The sequence below is a fragment of the Mus caroli genome, unplaced genomic scaffold (assembly GCF_978045245.1).
Source record: "Mus caroli unplaced genomic scaffold, Mus_caroli_1 scaffold_2, whole genome shotgun sequence".
NCBI lineage: Eukaryota > Metazoa > Chordata > Mammalia > Rodentia > Muridae > Mus > Mus caroli.
In genome coordinates this window covers 1,691,107-1,719,057 of record NW_028227257.1, presented here as the reverse complement: position 1 = coordinate 1,719,057, position 27,951 = coordinate 1,691,107, and the positions used below count along the sequence as shown (strand labels likewise).

Here is a 27,951-nt window from a genome sequence, read left to right as displayed (position 1 = left end):
CTCCTGGGGTGGGAGGGGGATCCCTAAGACTCGCAGCCTCCGAGGCTTAAGAACACAGCTCTACTTACGCCGACAGACATGAGGTGAGTCGAGCGGCTGGTCAGGGGCACGGAAGAAGCCAGGCAGACAGCGCTCACAGTTGATACCCGTAGTGTGATGCTGAGGATACAGACACAGAGATCACTAAGTCCAGGCATGTCCTTATTCTCATCATACGGCCATCTACACAGCTGGCCTTTGCCTAGCCCACCTGGCAATCCAGGCAGACACCTCCACCCTGGTACACGTTGTCCTGGTTCTGGCTGGCATTGCGCCGGTCCACCTCAGGGTCATAGTAACAGTCGTAGGCATGGCCGTGGCAATTGCAGGCTGCGGAGTTAGGGCCAACAGTTAGCGTGCCTTCCATGGCCCTGGGACCCCTGGGACATATTCCGTGAGCCATGGGTGCAGGCAGTGAATACTACTAGTGTGGTATACGCACACTGGCACTCATTGGCGCTGTCCGTGGTGGCAGGCTTCCACGGCTGCTGATTGAAGCCTGGACAGCATCGGTCACAAGAGCCTCCACATGTATTGTGCTGGCAGGCACACTGCAGCCTACGAAGGGACAGAGAGGAGTCAGGACCCACCCCTACATCAGAGGGCTAGAGACGAGGTGGGTGGTACGTCCTTGGACATCACTGGCCTGCTGTTTGGGCACAGGCTCCCCTCCCCACAGTTCCCCAGCTGTCATGCAGTAAGTTATGGTCCAGACTTCCAGCTCCCATCGCAATGGCTCTGCACATGTTTTGAGCCTTAGAGAATAGGGAAGAAAGGGACAGACTCCCTATGTCAGGGGATAGAGGATCCCAGTGACTCCCTTAGGGTGTGTGTTGGTGTTGGGGTGGGGCCTAGGCGCTAACGCAGGTGGAACCTTGGTTCTCTCAATACCGCCTACACCCAAGCCTTGATCCAGTTCTAAGGAAGGAATACATTAGTTACCCAGAGTCCTGGATCTTATTCAGCTTGTGAAATCCTGTCAGTCAGACACCCCCATATATCTAGGGCATTTCCCCAGGGGCTAGTGGCCAAGAACTACTTCCTCTTTCCAAAGGCCGGAGGCCCGCCGCTGTCCCAGTGGGCAGGGGGACAGCTGGCTGGAGATGAGCACAAGACTGGAGCATCTGCGTTGTATAAACCAACACCTCCCACGTTCTACCAGCGTGTGGCAGGGTCACAGCCAGCCCGCTCAAAGGGGCAGCATACACATTTCCTGAGCAAGAGGCCAGAAGCCTATCTGTGTGTGCCAGGAACTCAGAGCCTCAAGCCATCAAGCTTGACTCCCACTGATCCCCATTGGGGGTCCCAGGGCCTTGGGAGTCAATTCTGCTTCCTGATCCATCCCGAAGGCTTCTGGGAAAGCCTCAGCCTCGGTGTAGAAGGAAGGAACTACCTGTCAGCCTAACCCAGCTGAGGCAGAGCTCAGGTCTGCCACGGGCATCTCGTTTTGAGTGATCTACATGGTTAAGAGGCATCCCTGAAGTAATAAGGGAAGGAAGGCTGGCCAATGGGTAAAAATCCCACAAGTCTGTCTCCCCTTGGGAGACAGAGGTCCCAAGGAGGCCTTGCAAAGGACACAAGAGTGTCTACAGATGCCACACACGACAGACTTGGGCCCAACTCCGTTTAATGAAGCAATCTGGTAAAATGCTGTAAAAGAATGTTTTGGAATGACTATAAACAAAGGAATCTAAAAATAGGCGGATGTGAAAAATGACTAGTTAGAACTTCTAGAATCGAAAGAATGCAATTATTAAATTAAAAAAAAAAAAAAAAAGCCGGGCGTGGTGGCGCATGCCTTTAATCCCAGCACTCGGGAGGCAGAGGCAGGCGGATTTCTGAGTTCGAGGCCAGCCTGGTCTACAGAGTGAGTTCCAGGACAGACAAGGCTACACAGAGAAACCCTGTCTCGAAAAACCAAAAAAAAAAAAAAAAAAAAAAAAAAAAGCCAAGCTCAGTGCGGTGGGGCATGCCTTTAATCTTGGCAGTTGTGAGGCAGAGGCAGGTGAATCTGTGAAATCAAGGCTAATCTTGTATGTATAGAGAATTCCAGGCTAGCCTCATCTACATTGTGAGCCAACCAGAGCCACATGGAGAGACTCTGGAAATAGAACCTGGAGCTGGAGAGCTGGCTCAGTGGTTAGAGCACTGGCTACTTTTCCAAGGCCAGGGTTGGATTTCTAGTACCCACGTGGATCTGACACCCTCTTCCGTCCTCCTCAGGTACAAGGGACACATGTGGGACACATACATATGTGCAGGCAAAACACTCGTACATATAAAAATTTAAAAATGTTTTTTTAAAAGGAAAATGCAATTAAGGATTTTCAACACAGTAGGTAAACAACAGAACAGACAGAGCCAACAGGGACATTCTCTGAGGGGACATCCTCTGAGGGAAGGCCACTGAGAAGACAAAAGGAAAACACAAGGTGTTTTCAGACAGGGACCACTGCAAGAGGGCACAGAAGAGGACAAGGAAGACTATGGCTACCCAGTTAACAAAGACACGTGCATTCTGAGATCTCAGAACTAGAGACACCCCCCTCCACACTTCCGGCTGAATCCACAGGGTACACAGGCAGAGGTCATAAAAACACAGCAGCAACACCAACATCAACTCAAGGAACCCTGGCCCGACAAGGTCCTAATGCTGACCCAGGTAAAGAATTCCTCCAAAGGTCTGAAGGCATAGTCATCAAAAAAGAATCAAAGCCAACAATGCCCTAGCTCAGCAGCCGTCTTCCAAAGGTGACTGGCAGACGGTCACCCACTAAGTGGCACACTGCGGAAAATGGAGAGCGGTCCAGTGGAACAAGGGGCCGTGAGAACAGGAACCGGGAACAAGAAGGTGATGGAGACGCTGGACAGAGACAAGTGTCCCAGGTGGGAGGGCTGTGGGGCTGAGGACCAGGTCATGTGGGGAGGAGCAGGGTATCTCCGAACATCTGGGTCTGCCTGAGCCAGGCAAACCTGTGACAGAATGCAGGCTGCCAGGCCTTGTGGGACACCCTGTCATCACAGCTGCCATAGAGGCTGAGACAGAAAGTCTGCCCAGGGTACAGAGTCAGAGACAAGCCTGTGCACAACACAAAGCAAGAGCACTGGGCTGGGGCTCACTGATACAGTGCTTGCTTAGCATGCACAAGACTTAGCTTCTTCATCAGAGGTAGAGTCATGGTATGGACAGGTGGGGGTGAGGACCACACTGGATAGACAGGATGAGGGGAAGGCGGCAATGAGACCTCCCCTCTCTGCTGCAGTAACAGAAGACCTCATCTCTAGGGAGGCAGCAAGTGATGAATGGAAGAATGCATTGGCTGGTTTGAGAGCACAGGCTGGAGCTCTGAGATAATATTTTGTTGAAGTCTGTGGCTCTGGGGAAAATGCCAGCATACGCCTATTCCTCAAGCCCTGAAAGGAGGGCTGGGCTCAGTTCAGGCCTGAACATGTGAGACTGGCACAGTGGTGAGCCTCTCCCATCAGGTAAGGATGGACCCAGATGCTGGGCCCCACTTCCTCTAAGGCTAATTTGGCTTACTAATGGGCCTCATCCATTCCTGGCCATAGGGAGCTGTACTCCCACTTGGCATTTAATTTCCCAGGGCAATCAGCAGTGCCTGGAGCCGCACTGCCAAAGACTCATTTCCATAAGTGTCCCCAGAAGGCCAGGACTGCAGCCTGCCTGCCTGAGTCCTTCAGCTGGGGACACCGTGCCGAGAGAGAGAGAGAGAGAGAGAGAGAGAGAGAGAGAGAGAGAGACAGAGACAGAGACAGAGACAGAGACAGAGACAGAGACAGAGACATATCCTTCAGCTGGGGATACCACGCCATACCTGCTTAAGTTGCTCTGCAGGAGACAGCTTCATCAGTGTGTGTGTGTGTGTGTGTGTGTGTGTGTGTGTGTGAGCACGCGTACATGCAAGCTCTCATCCCAGTGTCTTAGCTTCACCTACTTCCTCTATAACCTGGAGCCTGTAAGGCCCCAGGAGAGACCCTATACTGAGTTCAGCTCAAGACTTAGGACCAAAAACTTTGAGGCAATGGGGGTGGCAGGTAAGCTGCTTGCATCCTGTGGGAGTGTCCTGGGGCACGCTGAGGGGACAGGGGAGGGGGCTGCCTGGCCGATGTACTGGGTAGGACATGAGTGTCTCACATGGGCTACCCACTGCCAGCTCCATCCTGCATCTCTATCCCGGCCACCTCCAGCTCTGCCCTGCGGCTCTATCCTCGCCTGTCCCTGCTTTGTTCTGACTCGTGCCTCGTGGAGGTGGAGAGTGATGGATCCTGGCTACCTCCTCAGAGCAGCTGTGCTTACTTATGCCCACAGGGCCTTGTCTGTTAGAAGCTCAATATTTGGCTGCTGCCATTGGGGAGGGAAGGGAAAAAGAGGAAAGGAGGGGCGATGCCGAGAACAGCTTCCAGGCAGAGTAAGGGCTATGGTGTCAGGCTCTGGTCATCCATTTAGGTAAGGGCTTACTGGGGGAGTCAGGCCACCAGAGGCTCTAGACTCAGATACAAATTGTGTGGTGGCATCTGGTGGTGGGTGGAGTAGATACTGGGTGCTTCTGCCTAATCAGCTGGCTCTGGATGGGTTATGGGAGCTTGGCTGTCAGGCCCAGGGCCAGGCTAAATCACTGCTTACTTACAAGAGCTTACATGAGCACTGGGTACACTAAATGGGGAACACTTGCTGCTCCTGCCCTTGACCTTGGCCCTTGCCCTGAGTGTGGTGAAGGAAGGAGAAAGGCAACAGAGAGTCTTTGTACCCTAAGGAAGTACACAAAGCGGAGCTGGGGTGGGCTTCCTGGACAAATGGGACACATCCACCTGGGGATACAGGTATGTGCCAAGGGACCATGGCTATCACTGATGCCCATCCCAAAGGCCCTGGGTCCGTGGCATCAGGTAAGTCGCCACTCAAGACCAGGACAACCTGAGAGGCTCACATAGTTCTACCTCTTCAGAAGGGGAAACAGAGACTCGGTGTAGCAGCCAGTGCAGGTCCCATTGGGAAATCAAAGCTGTGATGGGCGGGTAGGTAGATGAGAACAGAGAGACAGACAGAGAGCCACAGGTCTCACCTGAAAGGATCCAATGGGTCCTTGGCGTCACAGACATCTGCGTGGCCATGACAGACACAGCGACCACCAATGCTGATATCTTTGATGCTGTAATAATACTACAGTGGAGGCCATGAGCATTAGGTGTCACCTGACCATGCCACCTACACCAACCCCCTGCCCCAGAGCTTCTACGAGTCTCTAGCCACACCCACGTACTCACCCTGCGAGTGACTGTGGGGTCCCGCAGCGCCTTGCCCATGAGGTGGCCCAGTAGCGTGTTGGTTCGCAGAAACCGCAAGCGGATGTTGGTGGCTTTGGTGAAGTCTCGAAGTAGTGGTGAGTAGGAGAAGTTCAAGGCCCCAGGGCGCCCATTTACCAAGGACACCACGATCTGCAGAAGGTGGGGCGGATGAGGCCAGGCTCAGAAACAACAGGGACCCACCACCCCCAGACAAGCACAGCTGTGCACTCCACCTCGCCGTTCTCCAAAGGCACTATTCGTGAGTATTCTGTGGTACAGATAACATCGTCGTCCTGCGTGATGCGCTCTAGAGTCCGAGGTCCAAACCGCTCCAAACAATCCCTCTTGGAGGCTGCAGGAAACGGGTAAGAAGGTGGGCTAACAGATGCCAGATACAGACTCCCATCCTGGGCCCCAGCCTAGCATCCCTGTGCTGCCTACACACTCTGAAACACAGATTGCTGCCCCATGTTCTACTGACCAGCAGACGTTATCAAACAGACAACAAAACCCTAGCTAGGGGCTGGAGAGATGGCTCAGAGGTTAAGATAAGCACTGGCCGTTCTTCCAGAGGTCTTGAGTTCAATTCCTAGCAACCACATGGTGGCTCACAACCATCTATAATGAGATCTGGTGTCCTCTTCTGGTCTGCAGGCATACATGCAGACAGAATGCTGTATACATATAACTCTTTTTTAAAAAAATAAATAAATCTTAAAACAAAACCCTAGTTCAATGTAGACTGGATGGCAGAGCCTTTGCTACCACAATGCCCAGGCCTCTCTCTTTCTGGGACATGCCAGAGAATGGTGTTCCTTAACTTCTCTGCAGGCACAGTCTGCAGTTGTCCCTTCTTACTCTTGGCCAGGGAGTTTTGGGGGACGTGTCACCAGGCCTATCTAATCAGAGTACCCCCACCCTGCCAACAAAACTGGTCAGGTGGCATGTGGCCGGCCGGGCCTGCCAAAAACTCCAGCTGTCTCCTGCCACAGGCAGTAAAGCTGGCAGGAGGTAGGCCCACAGCTGCCAGGGCTGCTTTGTTACCACGGGAGCAGCCTGAGCTCAAGCCTATCTAGAGGAGCCATAAAATGGCCCAAAGATTCCTGGTAACACCAGTGTAACACCATCTATGTCCAAGGTCAAGCGTGGGAGTTGATAAGCTCCCATCTACCCCTAGGTGGCGCTGGCAGCAATGAACCCTAAAGAGGCCATCACAGGGGTCAGGGTTTGCTTGGCATCAGGGGCCTTGAAGCAACTATAGGTCCACCGCAAGGACTTCTCCAGTCCTGCAGCTAAGGACACTCACAGGCAAAGAACTGCCACGGCTGATAAGTGTGACCGAAGTCTGTGGACCGCTCCAGCACCCAGAGGTCAGGCCGAGGTGAGTTGGCAAACTTGATGAGTACATAGGCCACATGGAACACCTGCAGGGGACAGGGGGTGTGACGTCAGACACTGGGTCCCTCCATGGAGCTTCCCGCACTCTTAGGTGTGAGGTACAGCAGGCGATGCAGAGGCAGGTCTGTGACGAGATCTTCAGGTTTGACTCTGAAATGTCTTCCCCAGCAGGCTCCTGTTTTGAAAGCTTGGTCCCAGCTGGTGGCACCATTTTGGGGACACATGGGCTATTCTGAGGACATGTGGAACCCTTAGGAAGTGAGGCCTCACTGAAGGAAGTGGGTCACTAGGAGCCTTGAAGACCTAGTTCCTATCCACCATGACGCGACAGGCTTTGACAGCATGCTCCCGTTGCCATGGACTGAGGTGCACACTTTTAATCCCAGCTCTCGAGAGGCAGAGGCTGGAAGATCTGAGTTTGAGGCCAACCTGGTCTACATAGTAAGTTCCAGGATAGCCAGGACTATTACAAAGAGAAACCCCGTCTCAGGAAAAAAAAAAAAAATCTGATACCAAAGTAGTTAGGCTGCTGTTATCACTAAAGCTAATTACATGGTCCCCAAACTCTGGAACTGGTGTGAAAGGAATGTGGAAGATTGGGAAATGTAGGTTATAAGAGTCTAGAAGCTGAGCTGGAAAGATGGCTCAGTGGTTAAGAGCACTGGCTGCTCTTCCAGAGGTCCTGAGTTCAAATCCCAGCAACAACATGGTGGCTCACAACCATCTATATATGAGATCTTGGGCCCTCTTCTGGCACGCAGGTGTACATGCAGATACTCAAACATTAAATTTTAAAATCTTTAAAAAAGAAAAAAAAGAAAAGGAGAAGTCTAGAAGCTGGAGGTAGAGCTTGCTGGGCCATTCTGATGCAAGCATGAACACCAGGACCTCAGTAGAAATACAGGCAATGATGCCAACAAGGAGATACCTCCCTGCACAAAGCATGTCTCACATGATAACCTGACTCCCATCCCCAGAGCCCAACATGAAGATGGAAGGAAAGGAGGCTCCACATGTGTACCACGGCCCACATACACATACACACATGCACATAAATACACATAAAACATAATAAAGCAATGTGGACAGGAGGCTGGAGAGGCGGCTCAGCTTAAGAACACAAGCCGCTCTTCCAGAGAGCCCAGCTTTGATTCCTAGCACCCACGTGGAAGCTCACAAATTTGTAACTCGGGTCCTGGGAGTTTCAACACCCTCTTCTGGCACCAGGCTTGTATATGTGGTACACAGACATGAGGTTTCAGATTAGAACAGTTATCCCATAGAAAATCAGACTGGGGTCATTCTGGGAAGGCCATCTGTCCACATTTTGCCTGTGCCCAGAAATTGTGAGAGAAGCTAAATTCAAAAGGAATGAACTAATGAACGTTGTGGGGTAAAGGTCAGCATAGCTATCCAGGCCGTGTCGTGGTTATTGCTGGCTGCCTTCGGTCAGATTTACAACCAGAATCAGGAAGAAAAAAAACGGAGCAAAGATGTAGAGGATGGGGCTGGTGAGATGGCTCAGTGGGTAAGAGCACCCTACTGCTCTTCCGAAGGTCCAGAGTTCAAATCCCAGCAACCACATGGTGGCTCACAACCATCCGTAATGAGACCTGACGCCCTCTTCTGGTGTGTCTGAAGACAGCTACAGTGTACTTACATATAATAATAAATAAATAAATCTTTAAAAAAAAAAAAAAAAGATGTAGAGGATGTAAGTATAGTGGAAAGGCAGCTCGTTTAAATATAATTAAGAGACTAGCAACCTTAATTAGAAGTTACATAATTAGCACTTGGAAAATAAGAAAGGTCCCTGGAGGCCTTCAATGCAGTAAGGTGACTTCATCAGGTTCCACAGTGAAACCGTCAGCTCTCCTGAAAAGCTGCTGCCCGTGGCAGAAGGCTACCTAGGAACATGGCCTCACGGTCTCAGGTATCTGTAGCTGTACACAAGGGGCCCACCTGTTGCTCAGGCTGGTGACAGATAGAAGGTGGCATCACCTATATGGTAGCAGATTTGCTGGAGTGGAGTTATGGCGTCACAGAGGCTTCTACCAAGATTTCTGAGAAAAGCCCATCAGGTTTCTAACAGAGTCAGGTTCCAAACGAAGCCCAAGCTATAGCAAGGACCTGACCATTGGCGAAAAGCTACAGGCACCAAGTGGAGTCAACCCCAGAGAAGTTATGTAGTCTGCCAACAGCAAGCCATTTGGACAGGGCCACCTGCGTGGCAGAGCTCGGATTGCCACTGTATGCCACAAATGTTGAGCATAAAGCTACAGGATTTAATGTTTGTCCTTTTTACTTTGATCATTCTTTCCTTTTAGGATAGGAATGTCAGGGTTTTTTTTGTTTGTTTGTTTTTGTTTTTTCGAGACAGTATTTCTCTATATAGCCCTGGCTGTCCTGGAACTCACTCTGTAGACCAGGCTGGCCTCGAACTCAGAAATCCACCTGCCTCTGCCTCCCAAATGCTGGGATTAAGGGCATGCGCCACCACTGCCTGGCACACAGTTTTTTTGTTTTCTTTAAAGATTTTATGTATATGAGTACACTGTCACTATTTTCAGATACACCAGAAGAGGGCATCAGATTCCATTACAGATGGTTGTGAGCCACCACGTGGTTGCTGGGAACTGAACTCAGGATCTGTGCTCTTAACAGCTGAGCCACCTCTCCAGCCCTGTGATGCAACACTTTTAATTGCAGCACTTGGGAGGCTGAGGCAGGCGGATCTCTGTGAGTCTAAGGCCAATTTGGCCTACATAATGAGTTTCAGGACAGCCAGGGCTATATAGTAAGACCTTGTCTCAAAAAAAATAGATAGGTAAATAAATTTTTAAAAAGGAATGGTACTGTTATTTTATACTGGAAGTAGCTTTTAGTTCTTACAGATGTTAAGAGTCTGCCCTGAGTCCAGAGGATACTTTGAGCTTTGGAATTTGTGAAGTGTTGGAATTGCTAATGCAATTAGCAATCAGGGCTTGCTAGGGCTCCTCCACAGCCTGGCCAGTCCCAGCCTTGAGCTCTCAGCCATCACAGGACACCTTCTCAGCAAAGCACTCTGATGGATTAACAAACCACCTTCGCCCTGAACATCCCACGGGCCATCCTCTCTTCACAGGCTCCCACCCACCACCTTCCTCAGACTACCTCGCTGCCTAACTCTACCAGCTGTGGTCCCCCCTCACCTGAAGGACCCCAACTTCACTGTCACCACAGGTATCAATCTTATCTCTGCCAACAGGTGTACGCAAACTACCTCAGCCCAAGGGTAAGATGAAGCAGGAAGTTCCTTATTCATCTGTACTGAATGCTGCCTGCCAGAAATGAAGTCCTTGGAATAAAGGTATTGGGTGCGCAATTTGCCCGTTTCGCTGCCTGGGACTGGGCTGCAGCTCAATGCTACAAAACTTTTCAAGAATATATGAAGCCTTAGATTCCATCCCAAGAAAAACACACACCTCAACACTCCTCATTCACTCTTGGCCTGCACCTAGGTTTCCTATCACCTGCTATCTACCTGCATGCCCAGCTCAGCCCACAGAGCTGGCAGGCCAGCCTCAGACCTCTCTTCCTTCCTAAATGCTTCAGGGAGAGCCCAAAAGCAGCCTCTCCAGGATCGGCCTCTCCTGTGCTGAGGGGGGGGGGGGGGGGGGAGTGGTTTCCACAGCCCGTGCACAAGTCTGAAAGCTGAGAAGAACGCACCTACGCACACCCAGGTCTTGGAGACTGGTGTGAGATGAACAAGAAAGGGGAGAAGCCATCGTCCAGGCTGGGATCTGTTCCAAGCGCTGGAACTAAGGAGGCCAGTGGTGTGAGCAGGTCAAACCTGGCCTGCACAGGGTTAGAGCCCCCCTGCTGGCTGCTGCCCCAGCTTCTCACCAAGAACAGGTGGAGGTCAGCAGGCTTAAAGTGTGTAGGACCCCTTGGGGAAGGGGCACCTCGTGGGGAAGGGGGACCTCTGCTCCAGGCTGTATTAGCTTGCTTTCTGTCACTGCGATGAAGCACTGACGGGAGGCAGGAACTGAAGCAGAGACAGGGAAAAATGCTGCTTATTTTAAGTGGCTTGCTTCCCTCCTGGCTTTCTCAGCTACCTTTCATAAATAACCCAGGCCCACCTGCCTAAGAGTAGCACCACTCACAATGGGTTAGGCTCTCCCTTCAACCATGAGTCAGGAAAATGTCACACAGACATTCCCACAGGCCAGTCTGAGGGAGGTAATTCAATCGAGATTCCCCTCTTTCTCGTTTTTTTCTACATCTAAGTTTGCATCAACTTGACAAATAAACCATCACTATTAGACCATAACCCTTCTTTTCTGCTTTTTTTTTTTAATTTATTTATTTATCATATATACAGTGTTCTACCTGTATATACACCTGCAAGCCAGAAGAGGGCACCAGATCTCATTACAGATGGTTGTGAGCCACCATGTGGTTGCTGGGAACTGATCTCAGGACTTTTGGAAGAGCTGGCAATGCTCTTAACCTCTGAGCCATCTCTCCAGCCCCATAACCTTTCTTTTCTAACCTCGTTCCATGATTCTTTCAACCCTAGGGTCCCCACTGTAGCTGAGGCTGCACCTTCACCAGTGGACTCTCCTGGCAATGACAAGCCTCAGCTTCTGCCCATGAGTCCTTCAGTTCGGTAGCTTTCATGACACCAAAGCCAGTACCATGCAGGAGACTCTTATACGTTACCAAGTTTAGCTTAAGGAAAAGCCTTGAGGGGCTGGAGAGATGGCTCAGCAGTTAAGGGCACTGACTGCTCTTTGGGAGGCTCCAGGTTCAAATCCCAGCACCCACAAGGTAGCTCACAACCATCTGTAACTACAAGATCTGACGCTCTCATGTAGACACACATGGAGGCAAAACACCAATGCACATAAAATAAAGGCAAATACATTTCTAAAAAGACCACATTTAGGTAAGAAAGAAAGAAAAAGCCTTGGCCCCACGGACTGCAGCTGCTGTGTGCTGGCCCGGAGGGAACGCTTCCCAGACTTCACCCCAGTGATGCTGGTCTTTTCCTAAACGATCATGGCTGATTTCTCAGCTCCAGCCAGTGAGCATCAAATGCCCCAGGAAGGCAGAATTTGCACATCTGTGGGGCTGGTTTCTTGTTAACTTTAGTCCCAGAGGACCAGAACCACAGAAGCCCTTCTTGTAGTTTTTGGAAACATGGTTTCTCGGTGTAGCCCTGGCTGTCCTGGAACTCACTCTCTCGGTCCATCAGACAGACCTCGAACTCACATAGATCCATCAGCCTCCAGCTCTGAGTGCTGGGATTAAAGGCATACACCACCACGCCAGGCTAAAACCACAGATTCCTAACTCTAAATACCACATGCAGGGCTGGTGAGATGGCTCAGTGGGTAAGAGCACCCGACTGCTCTTCCGAAGGTCTGAAGTTCAAATCCCAGCAACCACATGGTGGCTTACAACCACCCGTAATGAGATCTGATGCCCTCTTCTGGTGCGTCTGAAGACAGCTACAGTGTATTACATGTAATAAATAAATTAATTAAAAAAAAAAATACCACATGCATGACTCCAGTAGAGTCTGAGAGGGACTCTCAGGCTTCCTCTGAAATCTCACAAACCGGGCCTCCACTGTCCAAGGCCCTCAGCAACCTTATCTTCAAAGGCTCCACCACAGTTCATTAAGTATGAACCCAAAACTCCAAAATTCTCCCCCTTCTTTCCACAAGATAAAGACACCAAAAACAACATGGGTGAGGTCAGCCCAGCAATGCCCTCTCCCTGGTGCGAGCTCCTCTCTTAGTCTGCTCTGTCACTGTGCAAAAAAACAATAGAAAGCAACTTGGGGAAGGGATTGGCTTCATCTTACACGGAAGGAAGCCAAGGCAGAAACCAACACTGCTTCCTAGTTTGTTCCCCCTGGTCCTTCTTAAATAACCCAGGCCCACCTTGGAACAGCACCACCCCTAGTGGTCTGGGCCCTTCTACAGCAGTCCATTGTCAAGAAAATGCCCCACAGGCCAATCTGAGGGGGGCAATTCTTCAGCTGAGAATCCTTCTCATAGCTGGGTGGTGGTACATGACTTCAATCCCAGCACTCAGGAGGCAGAGACAGGTGGATCTGAGTTCACTGCCAGCAAGGTCTACAGAGCTAGTTCCAGGACAGGGAGGCCTACTCAGAGAAGGGGGAAGGGAGAGAGGGAGGGGAGAAGGAGGAAGGGAGACAGACAGACAGACAGACAGACAGGGAGACAGAGACAGAGAGACAGAGACAGACAGAGTCACAGAGGAGACACAGACAGAGACACAAAGAGACAGAAACAGAGAGTCATAGACAGAAACATAGACACACACACACACACACAGGGACTGACCGACTCCAGGCAGGCAGTGCACCAGGACCCCAGACAGTTTGAGCAGCCCTTGCTGAGATAAAGGGGTGGGACCAAGCACAGCCACTCTCCCCCAGGGTAGGGGCACAGGCCTATTCACAGGCTGCCAGTTCTGAGGTCATTGTCCACTTCCCTAATGGGGTGGGGGGAGGGCAGGGAGACCCCACCCAGCTGGAGGAGGGATTCTGGCCTCTTCAGGGACAACTTACTTTGTACCCTGCCTCATGCCACAGCCTCTTGTGCCCTGTGGCCCCAAACTGAAGGTCAAGCAGGTCCAGCAGGTCTGGGATTGTATAATGACAGAGGGACCCTTGTGAAGAAGACAGGCCAGGGACAGCAATCGGGACACTGGCTGCCCCTGGGAGCTGGCAGCCCGGCCCTCATGAGTCCCTGGGGCCCACCCCCGCCTTTCCCTGGGCCCAGCTCCCCGCTGCACCCTTGCTAGAAGCTCTGGCCTTCCCCAGTCAGCTGGCCCTGCATTTTTCCCAGCTGAGAGCACTTTTACAAACACCAATTCCAAGCTGCTGATGGGCAGAGTAAGGGCACATGGAAACTTCTAAGCCTGGGCTGGGATGGGATGGGATGCACTTAGCCACCCACCTCTGTCTACCTGTCAGGTTAAGCCTGTCAACTGTCCTCAAGGGCTTGCTGGCCGCAGACACTGGAGGGCAGGAAGGCTATGCCCTCACACCTCTCATCAGTCTCCAACCTGGTCCCTGCTCCCAGGACTACAGCAGTGCCCGAGGTATGACCCGGGAGGGGCACAGACCCCTGGCTTCAGCCCCTCCCCCGCCACGCCTGCTCCTCTCAGCTGCCAAGGCAGCCTGACCTTTCTGCTGCTGCACAGCTCTTTGCAGAGGGAAAAAAATGTCTTTTAAAGCAAAAAGCAAACAAAAGCTGGCGGTTATTTTTAAAATTCTTGCTATTTTGGGGCAGGCACGTCTCCAGGGCAGCAGCCGGGGCCAGGCTCTTGGCCCACCATACCCCTTTACCCGTGTCCAGCCAGATCTCACAGGGCCAAGACTCCAAAGGAGGGGTTGTGCCCATAACCCTGCCTGACAGGGCTGGCAAGCATCCCATAAAATAAGCTGGCCATCCTGGATGGGAATACAGGGCAGGCTCCAGGTTCAAGGGACCATGTGGCCCTATGAAGCCATTTCTGCACCATAGGGAGAGGGAAAGGTACTCAGAGAAGCATCCAACATTATAACTCTATGATATGAAGAATCCAGGGCCCCAATGAGAAGATGGACTTGTCTCCTGGGTGGACAGAGGTGGAGCCAAGGTCGCCAACCCTAGAACCACCTGGCACAAGAATGGAAGGAAGGCCAAGGAAAAAGCCAGATGGCAGTTAAGAACACTGACTACTCTTTTAAAGGTCCCAGGTTCAAATCCCAGCACCCACACGGCAGCTCACATCAGTCTGTGACTCCAAAATCTGACACCTTCACACAGACACACATGCAGACAAAACACCAATGCACATAAAGTGAAAAAGGCAAGTGGGTTTGGATATCACACATGTGAGGGTGAGAGGAGAACTGGTGGGGGCTTCCAGGCCCTGCGACGTAGGCACATACAAGGTAAACCTCCTGGCAGGCAACGTCTTAAACATGGATACGGCTTCACTAAGAGGGAAGCTACAACTGGTGCCTCCAGGGAAGGAGCAGCGATCTGCCCTGAGTTTACAGCCTAGTTCTCCCCTGGGCCCAGGGTCTAGGGAGCCCCAGGCTGGGCGTAGGTGGCTGTGACCTGTCCTGGGCTGAGGGGACCAACCCACAGTTCTAGTGGAGTGACTCAGCGGGTGGCCTGTGACTCAGCCTGGACCCTGCAGGAAGAAGGCCCATTGCCAATTCCCGGGGACAGGCCAGGGTCCCAGGCGGTGCTGGGCGGAGGCAGGAAGCCCTTCCTAGCCCCAGGCATCCGGCTAATGCCCTGACCACTCCCTTCAGATCAAGCTAGAGCACCTGGACCTTCTGAGCCCTCTAAGACCTTGAGGAGTCCAATCCAGCCCTCAGTCTCCTCTCCTCTCCTCTTTCTCCACCATGATCACCTACAAATCTGCTGCCACCAGACGGAGCTGCATTGGCACAGCCATGATAGGGTCTGCTCAGGGTTAAAAGGGCAGAGCCATCCCTTCAACAGACCAGGGAGTCCAGAAACAGGCACTGTGTGGACTCCACCCCAAGAGTTGGGGGAATGGAAAAGCCCTGAGAGGCACCAAGCAAGCCCACCACTCAAAATCAGGAATAAAAACAAATAAAATGGAACCTGGGTGCCGCTTAGTGATGGGGTGTTTGCTTACTGGCATGTGAGGGCCTGGGCAGACTGCAAGAGTCAAATAATACAGTAAGAGCAAGGGATGGAGGTTGGTATGGTAGCTCGTGCCTGTAATCTTAGCACTCAGGAGATCGAGAGGCAAAGGGTTCAAGGTCATCCTTGGCTACTTAACATGTTCAAGGCCAGCCTGGGCTACTTAACAGGTCCAGACTGGGCTACAAGAGATGCTATCTAATAAGAATTACAAAAAAAAAATAAAAACTGGTGGTACACACCAAGAACAGATAGCTGCCTGGGGCCACATGTGTGTTGTAAGCCCAGCAGAGAGAACGGGCAGAGGGGACAGCAGGTTGTCAACTGTGGGGGTCCCAGCTAAGCAGATAACAAACAGCCCTCAACACCCCAGCTGGCCTGAGCTCTCAGCCCCTCCTGCCTGTGTGGATCAGCCTGGTCAGGCCAGAAGGTCATCAAGTGGGGCAGAGGAAGTAAAGTTGATCCCAAGGGGACCCCCCACGGCTGAAACCCAAACAGTTTAGTCTCCACTGAGAGGTACAGGGAGCTCAGAGAGGCCAGCACAGTGGAGTTTGTTTAAAACCACAGAAAACAGGAAGGCTTTGGGGGCTGCCAGGGCATGGGGGGGGCACAGGGGTCAGAAAGGGTGACTTAGGAGTGTGCATCGTTCTATTCAGAGTGTGAAGGGATCACTGCGCGAGAGACAGCAGTATGTGGCTTCTGAGAGCCAGTGTGGCAGCAAAGGAGCAGAGTATCCAAGGGGGGGGGGGGGTGAGAAGGGGGAAGGGGTGGGTAGGAGGAGGCCACAGAGGGCAAATGGGAGAGAAGTAGGGGAGGGAGGTTGACAGAGGAGACCTAAAGGGAGGCAGAAGGGGTTGGGGGAGAAGAAGATAGATGGAGAGGTATGCACGAAGTGTGAGCATGAAGCAAGCAGTAAGGGAAGGAAGGTGGCTCCAACCCAGGGTTGGTCTGAGAACCTGCCTGCATAGACCCCTACTCTACCCTACCCCTTCGAGTCCAGCTCAAGGAGTCAGAATGGCACAACCCTGCACCTGTCCTGGCCACTGGACTCTGTAACTTGTAACTTAAGCCTGGCCATGACTACACTTCCTGCCACTTCCCTGGACAACCCAAGCGGTCTCAGGACATTGGCCACATGGCTGTGTGCCCAGCCAGGCCCAGGGAGCCATGCCAGAAGCTTCAGCCTCATGACCACTAGCAAGCGGCCCGAGACCTATCCACAGAGCCCCAACCCGAGGGAAGCAAGACAGGGCGAGCCTACAGGACACCTGACGGTCAATGTGCCACCTTGCGTGCACATCATTGTCCCAGTCCCAGAGAAGACGATGTGGGGCAGGGGGCAAGATCCAGGTCATAAAGCCATCCCTGGGGCACAGGCCCCTCATCCTAGCCTTAACCAGCTTTAACCGGCTCAGCCCTCATCCTAAGTGCCCTCACTGTCCCTGTCTAGACCACCCCCTTTCCTTGCCCTCAGTCTGGCACCTCCAATGTGTCCTGCAGTTCAAGGCCTTTGGGGCTAGGTCTCCTGTAGCCTGTACACTAGAAGGAAGAAAAGAAGACCCTGTATCAGGAAGGAGACTAACACTCCTCACCTCTTTGAGCTGACCTGGGAAGGGGAGCTGATGCTACAGGCGAAGAGGAACCATAGCTGATAACCCCGTGCAGTCAGGTTTCGAGGGAGACAATGGAGGAAAAGGACACGGGCCAACTCATCCCTGCCTGCTGGGGGGTTGCCATGAGGCCTGAGCCTGGCCCCCTGGCACAGGGTCGGACTCTGGAGAGAGCAACCTGACTACTGGGCCCCAGAAACTTCCAGATAAACACAAGGAGATAAAAGAGTCCCTCTGCAACCCTTGGCAAATCAGGCTGAGTTTCAGGAAACTTCCTTTGTCCTCAGCTGAAACCTCTTCCAGGGGACCCTCCCCAACAGAAAGACTCCTCTTTTAAGCTCCAGGAAGTGCCCAGTCTCTCCTAGGTGTCCTGGATGCTCCCAGACAGGTGTGGTGGGGACCAGCCCTTCCAAGGTCAGTGCCAGCTTTGGACTCACACACCAGAGCATAAGATCCAGGGCAGTCTAGCAGCCCAGTCCGCCTTCCCCAGCCTGTAAGGCTCCCTGCCAGCCACCCCCACCCCCTTCCCAGGGCATCCGCTTTCACCAGAACAAAGGCGCCTGGCCAGGCGCTTCCTGATGCTTCCTGAAGGAGCCAAAGCCCAGGGCTAGCGCCTTAGAGGACCTCCCAGGCCTGCAGCACAGAACCCAGGAAGAACTTCCCCATGAAACGCTGGAGTCAGTCTGCCTGCCCCAATCCCAGAGCTTCCTGCCCCTGCCATGGCTGCCAGTCACTGGGCTAGCTGTGACAGGAGCTATAGTGCAGAGAGAGAGAAGAGACTGGTGGTGAGCTCTTCTCAGACGTGGATGGAAAGGCTGTCCTTCCCCTGCCTCATGGGAAAACTGAGGCTCAGAGAGACAAGACGCCAATGCATGAAGCTCTCTCCTAGCTTGGAACAACCCAAGGCCCAAGGAGGAGATGTGAGGATGGTTCTGGGCCCTGGAGGTACAGAGTCCACACTTTGTCAGGAAGGCAGTCCACCGTTGTTCCCCCTCCCACACAACACTTGGGCAAAGTGCCCACCTGCTCTGTAGGCAATCTGAGGTTGCCATGGAGATAGGGCCCCCTCTCCTCAGGGCTACCCCAACTCTTGCCTCCTAAGGTGCAGCCAAGCAAGACAGGGAAGGAGAGCACGGGTACCCACTTGTTACCCACACCGACGGACAATTCAACACGCGCCCTCCCGTGGGAGTCCCACTTCTGTGCCAAAGAAGAAAGTGGCTTAAGGTTCAAGTGGTTCGTGAGAACCCCTAAGCTCTAGGGTACAGGAATTCAGACGATGGAAAGCTGGGAGATCGATCGAGACCAAACCAGACCAAACCAGACCAAACCACCCCGGGGCTGTGGCCTCCTCCCTTTCCCCTTCCTCTCTACAATGGCTGCCGGAATGGAACACAGTTGTGGATCGGTTCCCCTGAAGTTCAAGACACTCGCTGAGATCCAGCCTGCTCTCCAGCTGGCTGCCTGTCCTCAGGCTACCAGGTGGGAAGCAGATACCTTCCTCAAAGGCCTGCCCTTGCAGGTCCTTGCCTGGCTGTGGAGACCTTACTCTGCCTCACCTCTCATCCCCTCCCACCTCAGGTGGCAGAAAGCACACAGGTCCAGGAAGGAGCAGAGGCCAGCTGTGTTGTGGTATAGGCATGGAGACACAAGTCTCTGGACTGGCAGAATCATGTGTAGGATCAACCAGCCCCAGCCCAGCTTCATCTACACACCGTCAACCTGTCCACCATTCCCACAAGCCAGGATCCCAGTGGACTAAGACACAGCTACATGAGTGTGGCCCAGTCCTAGAGTGACACCAGAGTCCCCAGGCCCTGTTCACCTTTGGGTGGCTTGCATATCATGGAGAAACAGCCTGTTCTACCCTCCTGCCTGAACCGGAGCCTGGAGGGCCTATGAGGGTTCTGAGCCATCAGGTCAGTGTGGGTTCAGTCACTGATCCCCTGACCTAAAGGTGGTCACCGGAGCACAGGTATCTCAGGAATGTCCATTTCTACCAGGCTTCCTCCACATTCCTGCGCCCCTCCCATCTCCACCAAGAATTCCTCAGAGTAAACACACCAGGGAGCCTCTGAGGGAACAGGGGCCCCAAGCAGGTCTGCCACACCTCCGTGTGGCGTGCGGTCAGCACTTGGCCCTACCAACACCGGTGTGACGCCTGGGGGTGTCCCATTCACTCCCCACTTTGCCCATATACATCCGGGGATACTGAAGAACAAAGATGCCCACTGTTGGCTTACAGGCAATTCCGCTAGACTCCTCCCAAGGACCTTGCAACGGCTTATGGCAGACATTATCTGCCACCAGGTGTGAGTGGCACACCAGGCGGCATATAAAAGGACTGCTTGCTACCCCGCCCTCTTTTCTCTCTATTCCCTTGTGTTCCTGGCTGGTCTTCTCTCTTTCTTTCCCCCTGTCTTTCTTTCTGTCTTTTTCTGACCTCCTTTCTCTGCTTTCATGGCTCTGCTTCCGTCTATCTACCTCTACAAGGTTCTCATCCCACTCCTTCAAATAAACCTCCCTTTTTTGTTTTTGTTTTTGTTTTTTAATTAATTTATTTATTTATTATATGTAAGTACACTATTGCTGTCCTCAGACACTCCAGAAGAGGGAGTCAGATCTCGTTACGAGATGGTTGTGAGCCACCATGTGGTTGCTGGGATTTGAACTCCTGACCTTCAGAAGAGCAGGCGGGTACTCTTACCCACTGAGCCATCTCACCAGCCCGTTTTGTTTTTCAAGACAGGGTTTCTCTGTATAGCCCTGGCTGTCCTGGAACTCACTCTGTAAACCAGGTTGGCCTCGAACTCAGAAATCCACCTGCCTCTGCCTCCCAAGTGCTGGGATTAAAGGCGTGCACCAGAGCCGGGCGTGGTGGAGAGCCGGGCGTGGTGGCGCACACCTTTAATCCCAGCACTCGGGAGGCAGAGGCAGGCGGATTTCTGAGTTCGAGGCCAGCCTGGTCTACAAAGTGAGTGCCAGGACAGCCAGGGCTACACAGAGAAACCCTGTCTCGAAAAACCAAAAAAAAAAAAAAAAAAAAAAAAAAAAAAAAAAGGCGTGCACCACCACCACTGGGCTCAAATAGCCTCCCTTATATCAGGTCTGTCTCATGGCGTGAATTCTTGGGGGACACCTTGGCATGGGCCCATCAGGTACCCTCTCCCCACGCCGGCAGCCACATTATACATTATAACATCCACCCACAGGCCTTTGCCTGTGCTGGCCCTGCTCCCAGCAGCCCTGCAGGCCATGGGCTTTGTCTCCCAGGATGGTGACCTCACCAAAAATGAACCCTACCTGGCCCAGGTCCAGTGTGACGTTGACCTCATTGTACTCCAGGCCACGGGACAGAGGTGGGCTCTGCCACCAGCGCTCCGTGCCATCGATGGCGTTGCTCACAGGGTGTGCCTTGTTGCTGTTGGCAGCTGTACAGATGTCACAGTACTGGCCCTGCAGGGAGAAGATGACCAGATGACCAAGAAAGGCTAAGCACCCCCTATCTCCCCGAGAGCCACCATCTTGCCATATGAACCTTCGGTCTCAAAACACCGTTCTCTGTTCTCAACTTTCAGCTCCTCATCTTTCAGTCAGTCAAGAGGTATGTATGGCTCACACTACAGAAGCAGCGTCTGAGGGGACACGGGCTTTAGGTGAGAAAAATCAAGGCGAGCCTCGATGGGAAGGCAGCTTCAAGAGGCTCTGGGCAGAGAGCTGGCTACTAGAAAGGCTCTAGGATTGATGCAGCCAAAGAGCAAAGAAGGCAAAAGCAGGTAAGATCGCCCCACCCCTCCCACCTACCACTCTCCTTGGTGGTCACTGTACCACCAGGAACTTGGTAGCAGGGATGGGAAATGGGTTGATAGTATAGTATGGGAAGGGGAGGGAGTTAACAACATGGGATTGGGGGATGGGGCTGATAGTATGGGATGGGAGAAAGAGGTTGGTAGTAGGGGAGGGAATGGGGTTAACAGTATGGGATTGGAGGGATGGGTTGATAGTAGGGACGAGGGAGGGGAATGGAGGGGTTGATACTATAGGGGCAGGAATGAAAGAGTAAGAAAGGTCGAGCTGTTAGGAAGAAGGATCAACTGGAGAAGAAGGTTCATGGAGGAAACAGATGTCCCCAGCTCCCAGTCTGTGCCCGGAGACACACCCAGCAGTCCAGTGCTTCCTAGATTGGGTCTCCAGAGATAAGAATTAAGCAGGTTTTGAGGCTGGGAGGGGGTGGGATGCTGCTAGAATGTAAATATTCCCACCAAGTGGCAGTGGCAGCAGAGCCTGGGACTCCCAGCCGCCATTTCTGCCCTCTGAGACAAAGCCACAAGTCCAGGTGCCCTGAGACCCTCAGTGTCCCCATCTGCAAGGCAGGGATAGGGTTGTGCTGCTGAAGATGTCACCGTCAGGATCACACACAGGGCCTGGCAGCTGCTTCAGTCACAACCTAGCCACCTGCTGGAGCCTGTAGGAAGTCGCAGCCGAGCCCTGGGTGGCTGTACCTGGTGGGGGAGGGGAGGGGCCATGGATCCCGGCCAGGAGAGCCCCCGCCCCCTATACTCCAGGGAAACCAAACCTGTCCTACACAAAGACCACACTGGAGATGTGACAGGACTGCGGCCCAGAATGTGACCCGACCCCTCCCAGACTGAGAGTACAGAACAGAAATTCTTTCTGAAGAGGTTGGGGTGTGGAGAACCCTGGTCCCGATTGGGAGGTCTCAGTGGCGACAGAGCCTCCAGTTCCCACGTACACACAGTAGGCTTTGCCTCCCTGGAAGTCCAGCTAGCTCCAGATTTCCACCTTGTGCATCCATTCCTAGGGTTGTTTGTGGCTCCCCAAACCCCATGCGATGACCTCTGGGGAGCTCCTGCCAGGCAGCCTATATAGAGAGAGCATGGTGCTCTCTTGATCTTGGTTTAGATATCATCCCCTGGGCATTGTCCTGGACCACCCCGGCTGACTTGCACCCTGCCAGGCACTGTCTGTTATGTTTATCCCATCATACAAACTATCTGGCTAGTTCTCCTCTTCCCCCCCCCCCCCCAGCTCTTTGGTGTTAGATAACACCTTCCTTGCTCCACCACCCCCAGGCTGTGGCTCAGAGGGGCTAGGACAATCATAACCCTAAATGAGCCAGTCTGTCAGTCCTAAATGATGATCCCCTACCTGCAACCTGTGTGTCCCCAGCTCTCAGAGCCATGGAACGGAGCAGAGGAGGACCCTGAGAGGACCCTGCCCCATGGGTGCCAAGCAGGGTGGGATGGGCATGCCTCCTAAGGAGGCTTCTTGTGGTCCAGACTGTGAGGAACATGATCATACTGCCCCAGGAGTCAGGCCCAGGCTCAGGGATACAAGGTGGGCACCCCGGGAGCCCAGGAGTCCAGGGCAGTCAGTGTGTGCCTCCTTCAAGCCAACAGAGAGGGGCTGGAGAGTTGGGAAACCACAGTGAGAATCTCCAATCAGCTCTTCACTGAGCAGTAAGCCGCAAGCACCCTTGGTGGTCTGGATTTCCCCCACTGACCTCTGGCTCACAGCAGACAGGGCTGGGAAACTAGGCTTCCTCCACCCCCTGGCGCAGAGGGTCCTGCCAGGAACAGAACTCGGAAACATAGGAGCTGATTAGGACTTTCCCTTCCACTGAGTCATGCCAGCAGAGTTGTGATGCCAGCGGGGAGGGCAGGAGAACCAAGCCACTCTCCATCCTGCCCAGAGGCCCTGTTTTGTTGCCATAAAGGGTCTCTGACTCCTTGGGGACAATCTGTGACTCTCATGCCTAACCCCTTGATTCAGCCATTGCTGAAGCAGCTGCAGTTTCTACTTTCTCACCAAGGAGGTACAGCAGAGAGGGGCTGTAACTTCTGACCACCTGGCTAGACCTTTGCCACTATAAAGAGGTAATAACAGTTTGTGCAGAATCAGATCCATCTGAGCCAGTGACCCTCCGAGAAGGCCTGTGCACAGGATTGGTCCCAGATCGGTGGTCCAGGACCAGGATGTGCAAAAGGAGTTGAGTTCCCTTCCCAGAGAATAACAATTACTATGTAAGCAGAGATAAAGGCCCTAGGAGCCCAAGCGGTCCCTCTGGGTCAGGACAGATCCCTACAGGGCCCCCTCCTGAGACTCAGCTCCCTGACGCCATATACTGAGCAACAACTGGCTAAGAGACACCTCACTTCTGTTTTTTTTGTTTGTTTGTTGTGTTTTCGAAACAGAGTTTCTCTGTGTAACCCTGGCTGTCCTGGAACTCACTCTGTAGACCAGGCTGGCTTCGAACCCAGAAATCCACCTGCCTCTGCCTCGCAAATGCTGGGATTAAAGGCGTGCGTGCCCCACCACCGCCCGGCCCGGCGGCACCTCACTTCTGAACGCTCGCCTCAGACGGATCCTGCTCTGACTTGTAAAGCTTCAAAAACAAGTGTTTATACCTTCCCAGGCCTCAGTTTCCCTGTCTCTGATGGCCCACACCTGCTCTTACTCTGAGACTGCAAGGGAACCAGAGCGCAGGGAGCCGGGCCCTTCTCAACTCCCCCTCCCCACTTGGAGGCCCCTGAGAACGGGCGAGGTGGGCAGGCAAGAAGGGTGGTGGCCAGGTAAACCAGAGAACAGAACTGAATTCCTTCACCGCTCCCCTTTCTCCACCCCGACGAATCCGTTTTTCAGCTATTCTTTCCCTCGCCAGCCTCCTTCCAGGAACGTGGAAGCAGGTCCCTAGAGAAGGTAGCTAAAGTTACCAGGCCCTAATGGCTCCCAACTCCTTAGGTCCCTAACGTGAGGCAGGAGTCCTGCGGGGGGGACAACGTGGCCCACCTGCAGGCTCAGCCTGGAAAGGCAGGGCTCAGGAGAGTCCTTAGGTACAGAATCCACATCTCCCAGGAGACTGAAGCCTGAGAACCTACCACCTGCTGGGCAGGGGGCTCCTCCACGATGGCCCACAGGTGTTAGCGCTCAGTTAAAACTTTGCCTGCCTGCTCTCCCCTCCTCCCTCTGAAGCTCTCGGATCCCAAGCAGAAAAGCTTCTTCAACTTTTGGCTGAGACAGTGAGACCCAACACCAGGAGAAAACGGCGATGGTGCGGCTTCCGCGCTCATTCCGTCTCCATCCGGGAGGCCAACAGGTTCCAGCCTGTCCCGGGGGAACAAGGAGCTCCCGCCCCCTCCTCACAGTCAGCGGGCACCCTGGCCAAGTTCCGCCCACGCAGGGATCCCGGACTTACGGCTGCCGAGGACTGATCACCGGTCCCCTCCTGCTTAGGTCACCCCCACCCCCCACCCCGAGCTTCACCAGCCCCAGGGGCCCTTGGTCCGCGAGTCGGACACTTCATTGGCTCTTCCAGAGGCACGTGCCGTGTCTGCACGAGTTTCGGTAGCCGCATCAGGGTCTCTCTTAGTCCATCAAAACATGGGGCCAGGGAGTCTTGGTGGGAGAGTCAGTCCGTACCGACTCTCCCCAGCACTGGGAGCCCCTACGAGATGGCTGGGTTCCGGCGCTAGAGGTGGAACACCACAGGATGGTGTAACCAGCTCCTCCGTGCCGCGCTCACCTGGATTGTCTGATTGGGATCTCCGCCAGCCACCGGACCCCCAACCAGCTTGCAGTAGAGGTCCTCGGTGGGGCGTGAGACACTGCGCGTCGGGGCCTCCTCGCCGCAGGTCGCGGACGCGGTGATGCGAGCGCCCTCCGCCAGGTTGAAGTAGGGCGGGTGCAGGCTGAAGCCATCGCCCCCGGGAGTGCGCGCCTCGCCTACCAGCGCCAGTCCAGCCAGCAGCAGTAGCAGCGGCAGTGGCGCGGGGCTCCGGGGGCCAAGAGCGCCCGGTGCGCTCCCCACGCAGAGCTGCCCTCCGCGCTTCGCCATTTTCCTGCTGGGGGCTGCGGCTCTAGGGACAGCGCGCACCGCAGGAGCCCGGCAAGTCTAGTTTGGGGCGGCCGGTCCCGCTGGCCCCGCCTGTCCGAGGACGTCAGGCCCCGCCCAGGCCCGCCCTGGCGCCCGAGCCTTATGCCCTGGAGAGGGGGTTGGGGGAGGGCACAAGAGAGGGGGCGGCCTGGGGACCTTAACCCTTCCGACCCCGGCCAGACCAGCGTCCTGGAAGGGGCACCTGCTGGCCGCCGGCCAGGCCGTGGGAACTTGGCGCTACTGAGCCTTTCCTCTCTCCCAGGTCGTGGCTTCGATCCTCACGGAGACCCCTTGCTTTTTCCGTGGATGTTCAGGACCCCAGCATGCCGGGCCTGCCTCTACCCGCCCAGCGGCTCCCCTTTTTGTTTCCCTAACTTCAAACAGGTCTCAGCCACCTGGCGCCTCCCCGTTGCCCTAGCCGGTTACTCTCTTCCTTCCCTGTTGGTGTTTGAATAAACTGTGTGTAGCTGTGGGTGGGGACCCAGAGGAGATGTGATCTGCAAATGGTGGGGGAGGGGGAGAAGACCAGACAGGAGGAGACCCCCTACTTCCTCCATTGTTAGGTCGGATTTAGCCCTGTCTACCCTCTATTGGGTTTTAAACTCCTCTGCAATAGGGGATCAATACAAGAGCAAAGAAATGACAGGCGCCCACCCATGGAGCATATCCAAGGATGCTCATTGTCCTATAGGTGCCACCCCATAGGCTCCTTGGGAAGCTGAGACTTTGCTTAGACATCTCTTTTTCTTTCTTTCTTTCTTTTTTTTTTGTTTTGTTTTGTTTTTGTTTTTGTTTTTGTTTTTTCGAGACAGGTTTTCTCTGTATAGCCCTGGCTGTCCTGGAACTTACTTTGTAGACCAGGTTGGCCTCAAACTCAGAAATCCACCTGCCTCTGCCTCTGCCTCCCAAGTGCTGGGATTAAAGGCTCTCGCCACCACCACCCCGGCTTAGACATCTTTTAAGCAAGCCGTGCCTCTAGCTCCTGTGTTTCTGGGGTACAGTGGGTTCCAGTTGATCTGCCAGGCTGAGTTGCAAACACTGAACGTCCTAGAGGCTTAGCTAAGATGCTTGTGTACCTCATGTCTGCTTCAGCCACAGCCACTAGATCCCCTTCCCTTGGATTCTAGGGCCAAACAGGAAAGCCCCTAGGGGTGTAGAGGTCGAACTCAGCAACAGGGCTAACAGTTCCCCTTATCTCCTAGCCAGGCCACCATCTCACGTTTTTGGGTAGGACTCCCATCTTGCTGGGCCTTCTGGATAATCCCAAGGGTCCCAGTGAGTTCCTGAAACACTGCCATCATGTCTTGGCCCGGTTCTGACCCGTAGTTGTCTGGAAAGTTTGCACCATCCTCCTGCCCTCCTGACTAACCCCCAGCCTCCTACAAATCTTAAACCCCAAGGGGCTGGGAGGACCCCAGTCTCCGTTGAAAATGCGAGGTCACGACAAGCTGCCCTCCCTGGATGCTTCCACTTTCCCTCCCCGGAATTCCTCTATAACCTCACTATTAGTTTTCCACCTGGGGGAGGGCAAGGCAGCCGCTTCCCTTTGCTTCAAAGTCTTGGTGTGGGGGAGGGGCTGGCTCCAGGGAGGGCGGGAGACAGGGAGGAATCTGGAATTCAGTAGAGTAGGCTCAGATGCTGATTTATGACCCCGTGTGAGGCACAGCTGGGGCAGTAGCAGGTTCCCAGATGGCTGGCCCCACCCTACTACTGCCTAGAAGTCCCCCATGCCTCGTTCACGCCTTTACCCCCTTTAGCAGCTGGGGGTCTTAATAGCCTGAGGCTGAGAGATACGTTACCAAAGCGTCTGACCTCCGGGCTTGATAGCCTGCTGACTTCAAGGGAGTTTCTCCGGGGTCTAGAGGGCAAAGGTTGTGCCAGGACTCCCCTGAGCCCCCTAGTGGCCAGGCAGGATGTACTTTGGATAGGTCCCAGAGGACCGGCCAGTGAAAGAGAGGGGGCAGATGGCTGAGAACTTGCCGAGTCAGCCTGGCAGCCAGCACCGGGAGGGTTAATCCCAAGCTAGCTACTTCCCAGCAGACAGCTGGCCCAAGAGCAACTGGTGGTGGACGGGGCGGCTGATGCCGGCAGAGGACTCTGTGGCACGGGACTGGTGAGGTGTCCACACACTACCCTGTGGCAGCTGGTCTGCCTAGGCCAGGAGGGAGCAGCTGGATCTGAAGCTAGGGAATGGAGCAGAAGGAGATATCCCACGAGGGTGGGGTACTCTGCCCACTCCATCTCTGTACCCATCCCCTGACAATCCAGACAACATCAGAGGGCCCTGTCCTTGGGAGAGGGTGCCTCGTCTAGAATGAGGTAAGGAGTAAGCTGGCCCAGAGAGGGATGTATGTCAGGAGCGGTCCTCACCAAGGTCCAGGCTCAGAGGAAGGCAGAGAGGTCAGCTGCAGCTTGTTGGGGAAGAAGTCTGGCATGGTTTCTTCCTACCCTGGCGTAGGGTTCTATTCCAACAGCATTCCAGGGCTACTCGTCAGCCCCTAAGCCACCCAATCTCGGGGGCAACTGTTGGAAACAAAACCGACATGAGCTGTCCCTAGAAGCCCACCTTGGGGCTGCCCAGAGGACAAGAGGATAACTCTTGCTCACACTCAAGGGTGTCTCTAGGCATCACAAGCAACAGTAGACAGGCCCGGGGACCCAGACTTCAGGTGGCTGCCACACCCTCATAGAGAGCTAGCTCTAACTACCTCTTGCTTAGACAAGCCAGGAAGAGGGTCCAGTTCCAAGGCCCAGGATGTGTGTCTCCATGGGGACACGCTTCGGAGAAAAGGCAGGTTGGAAGCCCCATTCCCTTTCTCGAGGCTGCCCTGAGGCCCTTTCAGAGAGCTGATGGTAGAACCTCTGGCCCTGCCCATGGAAGGCAGCCAGGAGCCAATGGCAAGACTGATTCTGGCAGCTGCTGTCAGCAAGATCCAGCTCTGTCCTCCAAAGATTCAGACTGGACAGATGCCAAAGGGAGTCACAGCCCTGAGAAGCTGACATCAGGATGTCA

At 53.9% G+C, this 27,951-nt stretch overlaps 1 protein-coding gene across 1 annotated transcript in view; it reads right to left on the bottom strand.

Annotated features, from left to right (window-relative positions):
• The window catches only part of Lama5 (laminin subunit alpha 5), a 50,571-nt gene extending 25,626 nt beyond the window's left edge, over positions 1-24,945 (bottom strand). Inside the window, exons 1-9 of the mRNA XM_085831676.1 lie at positions 24,588-24,945; positions 20,348-20,500; positions 6,653-6,770; positions 5,580-5,698; positions 5,326-5,496; positions 5,124-5,221; positions 482-597; positions 251-369; positions 69-159 (exon numbers count right to left, since the gene is read on the bottom strand). Coding sequence (XP_085687802.1) covers positions 69-159; positions 251-369; positions 482-597; positions 5,124-5,221; positions 5,326-5,496; positions 5,580-5,698; positions 6,653-6,770; positions 20,348-20,500; positions 24,588-24,899 — 1,297 coding nt within the window. The 5' untranslated portion in view covers positions 24,900-24,945. The remainder of the gene's footprint in view (positions 1-68; positions 160-250; positions 370-481; positions 598-5,123; positions 5,222-5,325; positions 5,497-5,579; positions 5,699-6,652; positions 6,771-20,347; positions 20,501-24,587) is intronic.
• Between the last annotated feature and the right edge of the window lie 3,006 nt (positions 24,946-27,951).